The 13,542-nt window shown below is 35.3% G+C and overlaps 1 protein-coding gene across 1 annotated transcript; it reads right to left on the minus strand.

Moving 5' to 3' along the window:
* Nucleotides 1-11,720: 11,720 nt before the first annotated feature.
* LOC116207093 (short-chain dehydrogenase reductase 2a-like) lies at nt 11,721-13,302 on the minus strand. The gene is made up of 2 exons (XM_031539954.1): nt 13,092-13,302; nt 11,721-12,781 (listed from the first exon to the last, which is right to left on the minus strand). Exons 1-2 carry the CDS (start codon nt 13,181-13,183, stop codon nt 11,962-11,964), a joined length of 912 nt encoding a protein of 303 aa, XP_031395814.1. The 5' UTR covers nt 13,184-13,302; the 3' UTR covers nt 11,721-11,961.
* Nucleotides 13,303-13,542: the final 240 nt, after the last annotated feature.

Below are 13,542 nucleotides of genomic sequence, written 5' to 3' on the forward strand. Positions count from 1 at the left end.
GAGTTGTATTTTAGAATCACAATTCTAACTTAATTCTACCAACTACAAAACAAAATAACTCATACAAAGTCAAAGAGTGAGTCTCATTTATATTACTTTTTCCCACAACAAAACAACATAACTCTTACAAAGTCAAAGGGTGGGCCCCATTTATACCACTCAAAATCAAAATCAAAATCACAATTCTAAAATCCTACTATGAAACCAAACACCACCTATATCTGTGCCTTTCGAGCATACTTTCACCGGAATTGTACAATTCTGACAGGGGACTCGTGGCACAAAAATGCAGAAATTATATCACTCTGTTTGCATCTTACTGAATCAGTGCTTCATTCCGCTCCCACAAAAATGCCGTTTCCTTAGGACTCGGTGAGAAAGCCTGTTTTTGAAACTTTCTCGTGAAAAACTGCTCATATGTAGTGTCACTGACTTGTCTTCGACCATGTCCTATGATTCGTTGCATTTAAAATATAGACTTATAGACCGAAGCAGTGATCTTTAACAGAAAACTACCATAGTCTCTCTACCTCATCACAGGTTTTTCCGCATCACATCTTTCATTACATACCCCATGCTGAGTTAGCTTGGAAAATGAGATTCGGGTTCAGTTTAATTTAGTATTGCCATATGTTGCGTATTGGTTCAGTTTCACGGCATTTCTTTGTGCATTGATCACATTGATCATACGTTCCTTTGCATGGCCGATCTGCAGATTTATAATTACGAAATCTTCTGCATTCCGTATTAGAAAATCCAATGAAACTGCATAACCGAACTAGCCATTTCCTTCATATGTATCTACTATGGAATCAGTCAACAAGTACCATCCTAGTCCATTAATCATGACCCTACGGAAGCAAACCTTAAGACTGACTGCAGAAATATCGAAAATTCAACCTTTGAGGTTCAGTTTTGAACCAATTAGTTGATTTTCGACGAAGAGGGGGTTCAAAATTAAAATGAGACCAAACGTATTGATCTATATGCTCAGCTGCAGGGCACAACCTGAACCGAACTGGAGAAGGACGACAAAATCCGGTCCCTTTTTGTTTTTGTTTTTGCTAACCTGGGGTGTCCGGGTTTCGCCCGACTAATCCCCGGGATTCCGTGAATCCCTGGCGGCATACAGAGCGGGTAATTACTCCAAAAGCGCTCCGGTGGCCCCAAGGAGATTCGAACCCGGGTCTTGGTGCAAACTTAGGTGCACATTAACCACTAGGCGGAACTCCTTGGGGTTTTCCGGTTCTTTTTTGTTAGGTTTCATGTATATGCTTAAAGACGGAATGATCTTATACATGTACCTACAATTTTACACCTTCCTTCGTTCACGGTGCACCAACTAACCGTGCCCGCTGCCCACTCTTCCAATGTAGTATTTGCCGTAATAAAGAAATATCTGGCAGGTTCCGTGATCTCTGCCATGTTATTCAAATGTCACCATTACACATTGTGAATAGCGAAAAGAACCGTGCAGGTGGTCCAATAGGGAGCATTCTTATACATGATTTATGAGGTGACTCGAACTTTACGATTCTAAGGAAGTCACGTTCTATAACCACTACGTTGATCCTATTGAATTTATTAATTTAATTATTTTATACTCGAATCTGCCCATATAATTCAATTGCTGCTTTTTTATTTCTTTTTTTTTGAAAGGAAAAGCTCAAAGCTTTTTGGTACCAAAAGAACTTTTCGAAGGAGGGACGAAAGTGAGCTTTTGGGGACAGAAGCATTAATTTGTGTCTAACCAATCCAATTAGTCTTCAATAAAGAAGAAATTGATCCAATCAGAAGCAGAACGACTACAATAATGACCAATAATTTACAGCTCAGAATGCGTTTATATATATGTATATATACATGTAATAATTTATATACTATACGAACATTGTCCAATACAAACTATCTGTCTGTTGAATCCGAAAGTCGGATGACTCCTAATTAATTGATGTTGTGGCATTTTAAGGAAACGATGATTTCCATACATTATTATACTGTTCACTTTATTCTCCGTTTCCTTTTCTTGTTGTCCCTCAATTATACGCATTCGATCATGAGCGTCGCGTGAGTTGTCCGGGTATAGGGTGAGTTTAACTACATGCATTTCCGATTTTGCATGCCAACAATCAATTTCAGAATGTAGAACCCGTTCAGTCGGTGTTTTATGGTGTCCCTACCAATCCGTTGATTGTGCTACGGAGAGAGACCCTGCTTAACCTTATGTACTAACTATATAAAGCAAATATTATTTATTACAAAAGGCAAAAGTAAGATGATGCAATACCAATCCAAAACTTCAGCAAACTAACACTTGAATCTCAGCAACATTAGTGGCACCGGAGCTGTATGCAATCAAACGAGAGGGTTCGAGAACTTTGTCACCAAATCGGGAGATTTTAATCTCCCAATTTTACTGATTAGCATAACAAATTAGACTCTCCCATTCAAGTGATTGGGAGAAGATGTCCAACATTCAGCCCAAAGCTTCAGTCTTGTTTAGTTCCCCTGGTCGTCGCATTACTTCATTGAACCTGTAAAGAGAAAAACAAAGAGACAAAGGAAATTGATAAGAAGGGGGAGTAGTGAGGGGGAAAAGAGACTTTGGGATTTTGACCTTTTTTAAAAAAAAAAATTGGGAGCAATATGCCGTGGCAATTTCCAAACTTTGCCATAGCAAATTGATCTGAAACCAACACAGTAAAACATCAATTTGCCATGGCAGTTTCCAATTTCTGTTGCGGTAAGTTAATCTGAGGCTAGCAAGGTACATTGCCACAACATTTTTTTTATTTTGCCATGTCAAACTTTATTGAGGCTAGAGTATAATATTGCCGCGGCAATTGTCATGTGTTGCCGTAGCAAATTTAACAGAGACGAACATAACCACTTCCAGGTACTTTGCCGGGGCAATTTTGGATCTTACTACTGCAAAAATAACATAAACGATTTTCTCAATTTTTGCCATCACTGAACTCCCAAAACTACAAACTAAGTATTATTGCATTGGACACTAATCAAAATAAAAATAAAAATCACAAAAATAAAATAAAATAAATCAAAAGGGATTTTAGCTAAAACAAAACTAAAACGAGAATTAATAAAAAGATAAGTACAATGATGATAAGTACCTAGAGCATACAACTTCCCCTAGGGCTAATCTTAATTCGATCACTTACTTCTTTCACTATTAACTAATTATTTTATTGTTAACCTGGGTTTTTAATCTTCTTGCTCATCTTCAGATAGTTACAAGAACGTATCCACATGTATCAAATTGACTACACTATTCCTAAGCAACCGACTAGTGATAACCGATTATGATCGATCCCTAATTGGCTACCCAAGGCGATTGATTATTCCAAATCCTCTTGCAAATTAATCATATTTCCCAACTCGAATTAATCTTATGTTATTCTATCACAGGTCTAAACTTACAATCTGTCTCCCAAGTTCATCTAAATTGCTAGAACAATCTAATTGGTGGCCAATCAATCAAATAACAATTAGAACGGAATAGAATAAACACGATCAATCAATTGAATAGCAAAGAAGCAAGATCACAAATTAAGAATAAACCCTAGGTTCCATTGAAACCTAGGCAAAATTGATTTAGCTCATGATAATGGAGTTCAACAACCAAGAATTCAAAAAAAAAAACGCAAGAATAAAGAAGAATTGAAAGAAAACACGACTGATCTCGAGCTTGGATCATCTCCGTCTTGACCTTTGTCTCCCGTCGCTCTCTCACGTAACCCTTTCTTCCTTGGTGTCGACTCCCTTTTTCTTCAGCAAAAAAGAGCATATATATACCAAGTAAATCCCGAGAAACTCTCAGCAAATCTCTAACTCCATTTTCCTAAAATTCACAAAAATTAATTGCCTAAATAATCAAGAGAGATATCGTTTTCTAACTTGGACCCCAAGGTAATCCATTACATCCCACATGATGTCATCCATCCCAAGAATTCTCAAACAAATTGGGAAAATCGAAATTCGCAAAGCAGCTCCAGTTGCTGCGCAAAATAGGAATATTGTCATGGCAATTCGAACAGATTTGCTTCTCTTCTTCTCAGCCAAAAATGCCGTGGCAATTTCATCTGAATTGAACTCTTGCTTCCCTCTTCAAGTACACACCTCGATCTTAGTCTCCAAACCTCGTGTAACTTTATATAAGTCCCTAAAACACAAAGATTGACATCAACAGCATATAAACATGTAAAAATCTTGAAAGACCAACTGGAAACGATTAAAATGAGAACAAACCAATTAAAACTAAATTAACACTAAACTTGTAAAATTCATCTTAAAACACGACTAACTCGAAATCTTGCATGCAAATAGAGCCCAAAATGTGATTATTTAACTCGGTTTCCACGGAGTTATCAAAAGACGCATTGACTAACCCAAAAATGAAATTAACAAGACACAGATGAATAATCAAACCCCAAGTTGAGGGGTAATTAATTAAGATTTAGTTGAACATCAAGATCTTGGATTATTATGGATCTTAATTATTAGGGAAACTTAACGTTGAACTCTCCATAGCTCCCAAAGGCAATGGCTAGCTGTTGCCCTCCCTTTTGTTTAATCTATCTATATATGCATTAATTTCTTAATTTACTACTTTCATTGCTGTAAATTGCGACTTACGATGGTACGGATCCTCGAGTCAAGGACTAAGCTAAACTTATCTATGCGGTCTCTCATGTGCGAGTATAAAATTATCAATGCTCTAAAATCCATGCAGTAAGAGTTTTACTCTTTAGTGGGCCGACCCGGCTCAACTGGATTAGTCGAGTCCAATTGGGCTTTCGAATATCATGATTCCTAAAAAAAAAATTATCAATGCTATAAGGTCAATATCTGATACCAACATAATTTTCCGGTTAGCTTAATTAAAGAATATCGGTCTACGTAATCTCCAAAGGCTCGCCCATGCCAGATGGTTGGAATCACTATAAGAAATTTTTTATGTTGTGACAAATTCTCTTGTTACGAAAGAAATTTTATCACAAGAACGACATATTATGATAATAATGTTAAATTACACTATATAAAATCTCAATATACATATTAAGTACATACATATTAAGTAGGTGCATTATGAGACTTTATCAAATATATTTATGTCTATATACATATTAAGTATATGCACTATGAGACTTTATTTAGTGTAATTTAGCCTTTTTATCACAATATACTTTTCTTGTGATAAAATTTTTTTCGTAACAAGAGAATTTGTCACAACATACAAAATTTCTTGTAGTGGTGGGTTTGGTTGGGGATTTCTGTTGTGATGATATTTGAAGTTTCGGGTGGTGAATTAGCTCAGTTTCTACTCATCACTGTAATATTATATTCTTTTTACAGATGACCGCTTGGATGATTATGGCATTAGTTGCACTTCTGTTGGCCGCAGCTTGCTATGCGCACGAGATCCCCCCATTGTCCTGCAGGTCGAGCGAGCCAAGCCCTCGCTCAATCGGAGGTGAGGGTTACTTCCCACTCCTTGGGTCCGGCACTAATATCGGGTAATTCTCTATTACTTTCAACAATTATCAAATATTTAAATGAGAATATGGGAAGCTAAAAGAACTTTATTATTCTAAAACTACTTTTTTTTTATTGACATTTTTTTTTCTTCAATCATATTCACGTTTGAGTCTATTCCTGATATATTCATGTATAACTTTAATCTTGTTCATATATTTTGCTTATAGAAGTCCAAAATGCATGTTGTTTTTAAATATACTTATGTATAGGAAAGAGAGGTAATATATGCGATAATATACACCTAGTATGATAGTACAAGACCGGAAGAAATTACTTGGTTTGGCAAAGCTCTTTTTTTTTTTTCATTTTATCAGCTTAATAAATTTTGTGGAGATATTTGAACTGAACGTAACATATGAGATAAGAAAAATTACAAGTGAGAGCATTATTTTATAGTGAATTTAGATATAGGCAGTAAGCATGATGAAATGAGAAATTAAAAAAAAAAAAAAACTTTTGAAGCCTTTATAATATTTCAATTGGTGATAACAATAATTTCTCGATATATATTCTTATATGATTATTTAAATAATAAGATCATCATATATGGATATTGTTATTGCTTTTGCTCCGATTACGCTACCCGTTTTAAACTAATCTGATTAATTGTAATATTAACAAGAAAACTAGGTAAAAGATAAAGTATATAATGAATTTCTTTTCAAAAATTTATCACCAAATTTTGCATTTGTTTTTCTCGATTGATAAATTTTTTTGTTGTTAAATACATAGAGGTCATTCTACTCCTATTCCAATTCAAATCATACAGATATAGATAACAATTATGTAAAGGATCCGTGCAATATAAATAATGAGTTTTATTTTCTATAAAATGATTCAATTTCGTTATAAATTATTTCCTATACAATAATTTCGTTAATCAGTTCTTGTTTTATTTCTGTATAAATTATTTCCTAACTCCTCTCGGTTCTATTCTTTTTTGCAGGAATTATTATTATTATTATTATTACGCCAAGGCTGAATTTGGAACTCCGCCACCGGAGTTCTCCTTGGTGGTCGTTCCTTGTCCCATTTTTCAATGTTAAGTGTGCTTTGCTCCGGTATCTTTGGGCTTCATTCCCTTTGGGGGTTTCCTTAAGCTCTGTGTCTTGCGGGTTCGTGGCGCACGCGGTGGACTTGTCTGTGTGACTCGATCAATTCCGGTCTTGGATCTGCTGTTTTGGGGGGTTCTTGTTCATGCTAGGGTTTAGCCCCATTTTCTGTGCACAATAATATATAAGATTTTATGCCACGAAAATAACGGATAACTTGTTACGAGTTTTGTCAAAATAAGTTCGTTCTAATAAGTATATTGTGACAAAATAACATTTGGTCACAATATCTTATAACTTATGGTGATAAACTTATTTTCGCGATGAAAACGTTATACAATGTTAGTTATAATGTTCCTTATGTCACAATATATGAAAATATGTATATATATATATGTTAGTTATTTTGCGAATATTTGGTTTGTAGAGTTCACACAATATTGAAGATATGTGTGTATATATAAATATATATATATATATATATCTTCATACATATTAAGTATGTGCATTATGAGACCTTATTTAGTATAATTTAACATTCTTATCACAATATACTTTTCTTGTGATAAGATTTATTTCTTAACAAGAGAATTTGTCACAACATACAAAATTTCTTGTAGTGAATTGTGGCAAGAGTCACGTGAAAAGGGAAAATTACTTTTGAAATGTTGCCACAATATGGAATTAGATGAAATGCATCGCAAAAAGGTACGATTTTCAAATGTAAAACTAAGAAGGAATAAACAGAAAGGTTATACAAGAAGACTTTCCTCGTGGAATAAAATCGATTGGCAAAATAATCGAATTATAAAGGAAGCTATACAATGAAAGAAAATTTCTAAATAACTATTAAAATGGCACAGATCGTCCGATTTCGCAAAATAATTTTGATTATATAAGAGAGGCTCATATGATTTAGTCCAAGAAATAAATAAAAAATCTAATTAATGAAATGCAGATATGTAATAAAAAAGGGACACAGATGGTTAATATTACACTTACTGTACGTCTCCTTTGTCATTCATGGAATAACTTTTAGTATTACGGATTTAAGTGGTTCCAACTTTGAGTGAACCTAGTTGCAGAAATGAAAGCTAATTAAGTGACACTCCTACTTTGAGAAAGTCTTGGATATAATGGGTATATCACGTAATATGTATCACAAATTAATTGATATTAAACACATCAGCACATGTAATTACAAATTTATAATATGGTACTATTGAAAAAGATATTTGAGTTTTGTGATACAATGCCGCATGACGTACTCGTTAAACATAGACTTTCTTAATTTTGTGGCTTCCAAAAATTTTCCCTTTTCCTCATACTTCCCCTTATAATAAAAAAGTACATCACGATGCCATAACAATTATATCTTTCTCTCACCTTTTTCTTTTTAAATTAATCTTATATATATATATATATATATATATGATAAACAAGACAAGATAAATGAAATTGATCGAATAGGGTGGTGGTGGCCCCTTGCTGACCTTGAAGCTGCGTAGGCGACCACTTGCAATGCCCATGCCTGTGGAGCTGTTTATGTCATTGTCAACTTCCCAATTTGTTCGACCAAAAATAAAAAATTCCCAACTTGCCCATAATTGATGGTTTTTTTATGGCTCGTTAATTGTTTTTCCTTTTTGTAATTATTGTTATTAAATTCCCAAGATTGCATCTCGTTAATTGGCCTCCAAGAATTAATATAACATAAAAGATTTAATGTATGACTTATCTTATTTGTTTAAAGGGATAGGAATATATGTAGAGAGAGCGTTATTTCTCTGAATCTAATAATATCTTGGGGAACTATATTTTTCTATGTGAACTGAATATATTAATCTTGATTTGAAATCTCTTTTCATCGATTTAGGAAAATATAATTAAAACTCCTTGTTTGGATAGACATATATGTCTCAATCAAACAAACTAAAATATAACTCTGAGTCTCTTTCATGGAGAAGTTAATCATTAAGTAAATATAACAACATAACTTATAAAAATCGAGCGTTGGGGTCAGGGAGATGATCCTAAATTTTTCTATGATCACGTGAAATTGTGTTTGTTTCTAACTTGGGCCAGGTCAAAAGGGGTTACATATTTTACAATCGTGCCCACTTCCTAAAGTAGCGTTTTGCATTATGGCTTTTCAAGATCGATGCGATTGGTAACTGGGCGAGCGGCTTTTTTGCACAATATAGGTTTTGCCTTCTTGGTGTCTGCCAAGCTTGGAGGGGTGATCCCAGAACTACAACATAGCGTGATCCATTGGGATTTTTAGACGACTAGTGGTCGAAGTGGACTCCCAAGCCATCTGCGATTTGGTGTTTGGTACCGCTTGGCATGTTGCAGAGGAGTCGACAGCGCACAGTGGTATGCGACTCGCACCTATCGCAAGGGTAAGGCCTGCACTGATTGGCTACCTCCAAGGGTCAATCCTGGGTCCTCGGACATTACGAGTCATTAATTCTTTTCGTATCATCTTTTATTAAGAGATATTGTAGGAATTTCTATGCCCCATCATTCTTTGTTTATTTCGAACTCCTCGCGTCTGCCGGTTTGTTTAAAAAGAAATGGAATTGATTAATAGTGTCATGAATCACAATCTTCATATATAATTGATAACATCGCTACCGAAATCATGGGAAGGCAGAGAGTGGTGGAAAGCTCATTCATTTCATTGGTTGATACGACTAATTAATTTTGGAAAATCGTTGGAAACTGGTGCTTGGATGATTTCGACAACCATTATTAAGCACCTTACCAAAAAAAAAAAACCATTATTAAGCATTTCGAATTTGCTACTCCTGAAACCGAAACCAATGCTTTATGAACAAATTTGACTTTTTAACCAAGTGGAGGAGAAAATTGTTGTTTGGGTTTTGTTAATAAATTTTTTCTTTGATGACATCACTTATTAGATAATTTAGACCCACAGTAGGTATTTTTTTTCATATGCATCTTAATATTCAGAAACTCAACGAATTCCAATTAATTCAATCTGACCTAGATCGACTCACTAAAATGATAAAAAAAATTTCAAATCATGGATTTTTTTTTCCATTTACAAGGCTCGAATATGAGATCTTGTATAAGGAATAAGCATCGAATCGCTTAAGTTAGCCCATGTTGATCGTGCTTATAAAAGAAAAACAATGGTCCCGTCATAGGTATTTTGATCTTAATAAGTCACGACAAGATATTTAATTATGTTGAAATTCAGTATATGATTTCTGTCATAAATCATCAGGCAATTCAGGTATTACAAGATGCTAACCAATGATATATCCAACAAAATGTCATAAGATGCTAACCTTAATAGATAAACACGTAATTTGCTTTTCATTAATTTTCCCTCTCGCACTGGTTGGAACAGTCTGAAATTATGCGGGAAATTTACTGAATCAAAGTGGAAAATATGTACGTTGAATTTCAAATTAGATGTGTTAGTGTACCATATAGAATGACCATCTACTGCTGCGAATTAAACGTTGACCTTATTAGATTAAGATGCAGTTTGTCATTTATTAATGAAGTACTTCAAATCAACTCTTGTATGTAGAAGGTATAACTTATATATTATTAATTGTTGGTTTTTAATGCACTTTTAAATATATATTTTTTTCACAATAATATATTATGACACTCAATCTGTAGAACTAATACGGTCCCCGAATTGAAATACTACTCGCTTAATTCAGCCGACCGAATGAATAATTATTATTATATGTTATATATAATAGACTGCGCTTGCAATAAATTATCCTAACAAATGCTATTGATATTGTAAAATTAATAACTTATTAAATATATAGTTGACATAAATATCATAAATGCTTAGTATTTGCAACAAATAATAATAGTGTGAGCTTATTTATTAGCTATTTAGAATTTCTCTTTCATTGTACTAGGATTTGGACCTCTTTTAAACCGAAAAAAAAAAGTAAGATTATAGTCAATCTATATATATACACACAATACAAATACATGCTATAATGCCATTAATAACAACAAAAGTTATGCTATTATTACAGATACAATAAATAAATAAAGTATATATTGATATATGACAGTATAATTTCTGTTGAGATATATAAATATCTTATCATATAGGTGAAAACTAATTGAACTACTCAAAGTTTATATTGATAAAGTTTATAAATATCTTATCATATAATTTCTGTTGAGACATAAATATCTTATCATATATAAATAAAGTTTATATTGATAAAGTTTATAAAATATTATTTCTCAACAAATTTGAAAACTAAAGTTTAAAATAATAGATAAATCTACGAGGCATAATGATAAATTCATAATTGAACTATTCAAAGTTAGTCCAACTCTATTAAATTTGTTCAACTCTATTTAAGATTATTTTCTAATTTTAATTATTGAAAATTTTTTCTCTTTATTAGTTAATTAATCTTCTAAAATATGATATTCATTATGACATGTAATATAAAAATATGAATATGAATCCGTGCAACACACGGATTGGAAATTAATAATCTTTTCAGTGTGTGCCCTCGTGTTTGGAATGCTAGTGGGCATTGATTAATCCAGTTCAAATTAGGTCGGCCCATTAAAGGGTAAAACTCTCATGGTATTGAATTTCTCCATTCACCATACTCGAATTCGAGACCATGCTTAAGGGAATAAGCACCGATTCACTTGAACCAACTAATGTTGGCAATGGTCTTAATTAGGCTAATGAAGTCTTCATTAATTGATCGTAGATATGTCATCAGATGCTCTTTTTTCCTTCGGTGAAGCTCCTTTTTTCCATGAAAGAAAATTATGGAAGAAAATACTCTCACAAGTTTGGAAGATTAAACATTAAAGGTTATTCTCTCTTCCAACAAGTGTATTTCTTGGGACTCGAACTTGCGTTCTCCTCCGTATGGATTTAAACTAAAGTTGTTTATCACTCAACCAACGCTTTGTCAGTCATTAGATGCTCTTTTTTATTCGATGTGAACACTGCTATTCAGAAGCCTAATTGGGCAGGTCGGCCTATTAAAAAATAAAACTCTTTTAGCATGGATTTTTTGCATTTACAAGGACTCGAATCCGAAACATTATTTAAGCAGAACAAGCGCCGAACTGTTTCAACCAACTTACTTTGGTATTAGATGTTCCTTTCCATCAGGATTAGTCATCTCCTTAATTTCATGAAAATGGCAAGAAATTCATATATTGTAAAGTAAAAATTGGCTACTTAACGAGCCAAATGAAATGCTGCATGAATTGAATGAAAATTTTATGCTTGCAAGAATTTTATCTAATCAATTACATGCATTCCTAACAATTTTTACCATAAAAGGTCCAGAAAGGAATTAAATGACAATCAAAGGCCTACACAGTTCCTCGCGGTCGTGACTCCACCATCCACGACAAGATTGTGGCCGCTAACGTACTTGGACTCGTCGCTTGCAAGGTAGAGGGCCGCCTCGGCGATGTCCCTCGGCCTGAGGATGGTGCTGCTAAGGTTCGCGAGCCCTCTGACAAACTCCTCCATTTTCCCGACCTCCTGTTCATCAGGGACACCGAAGCTCATGCAGTCATCCTCGTCATCGCCCGTCCTCCACGCATTCACTAGCATCGAGGTCGCGACCCCAAAGGGCGAGATGCAGTTGACCCTAATACCATATCGGCCCAGCTCGCAGGCGGTGTTCTTGGTGAGCCCCACGATGGCATGCTTCGAGGCCGTGTATGTGTGGGGACCGAGGCCTCCCATCACTGCCGCTACACTTGCCATGGAGATGATGCACCCGCCGCCCCTTGGGATCATGACACGGGCAGCGTGCTTAATCCCAAGGGCGGTTCCCTTCACATTGATCTGCATGATTCGGTCGAACTCAATGGGGTCGAAGTCGATAATGCTCTTCTTGGTCTGGTTCCCAAGGACCCCGGCATTGTTCAAGAGCACATCCAGGCGACCGTACCGGGACACGGTCGAGTTCACGAGGTTCTCGACATCCTCCTCAGAGCTGACATCACAGTGGACGTAGGTGACCGAGGGGCCCAGTGAGCTCGCAAGCGCGTCCCCCAGGGTGTCCTCAACGTCCGCGATAACTACCTTGGCGCCATGCTTGGCAAATAATCGGACCGTAGCCTCCCCAATCCCTCGAGCTCCACCCGTCACAATCGTGACCTTTCCCTCCAACCTATATAAACGCAAATATATATATATACACATAATGAGAAAACATATATATAGACGTGGAGAAACCTAAGTGAGGTTTCCGATTATATAAGAAAACATGGCTGAAAGTCATTCATCTTCTAATAGTTGGATATTATATATTTCGGTTATATTACGCTTTCAGTTCGATCGTACTGAACCTAGTCAAAGTGAAAAGAAATAAAATGAATTGAGATATCGATATTAAATGGACGAAGAATTAATGAAATGAGGATCAATTGTTTAGTCAGAAAGTAGGAGAAGGGAAGTGAGGACGGTACTAGCTAGTATACCTTCTGGGAGACGGGGCTGGCGATTCCGGTCGTCCGGTAAGGTGAAATCCTTGAAGGGCTTTCTCCGGGACCGGGAGAACTGGAACTGGCATTCTTTCTCTAATATATAGATAGATTCGAATGTCTATTAATAGGAGAATATAATTCACAGAGAGAGAGGGAGAGGGAGAGAGAGGAACTGCAGACGAGATGAGAAGGGTGCGATTCTGGGAAGGAAAGGGAGGGGAATATATAGGGAGAGGGGGAGAGAGAATGTGGGGGCTGACTGTGTATGTGTATGACAGAGAGATACGTTAGATTAGAATTTAGACGTCTATTTCATGGTAACTTCCCAAAACACAACTTTTACCCTGGAAATATGTTTTTATTGACTACCTTTTTCCCTTTTTTTTCTGGCTTCTTTCTCTTCGTCAAATCAGTGTTTCCGAACATAGGTTCTGAATTCAAATGT

Source organism: Punica granatum, chromosome 5 (assembly GCF_007655135.1).
Source record: "Punica granatum isolate Tunisia-2019 chromosome 5, ASM765513v2, whole genome shotgun sequence".
NCBI lineage: Eukaryota > Viridiplantae > Streptophyta > Magnoliopsida > Myrtales > Lythraceae > Punica > Punica granatum.

Bases quoted from the DNA above. Each gene is read 5' to 3' on its own strand.
- LOC116207093 (XM_031539954.1), bottom strand. From the start codon at position 13,183: ATGCCAGTTCCAGTTCTCCCGGTCCCGGAGAAAGCCCTTCAAGGATTT. The intron at 12,782-13,091 runs GTATACTAGCTA...GCGTTTATATAG, and splicing joins CCAGCCCCGTCTCCCAGAAG to GTTGGAGGGAAAGGTCACGA.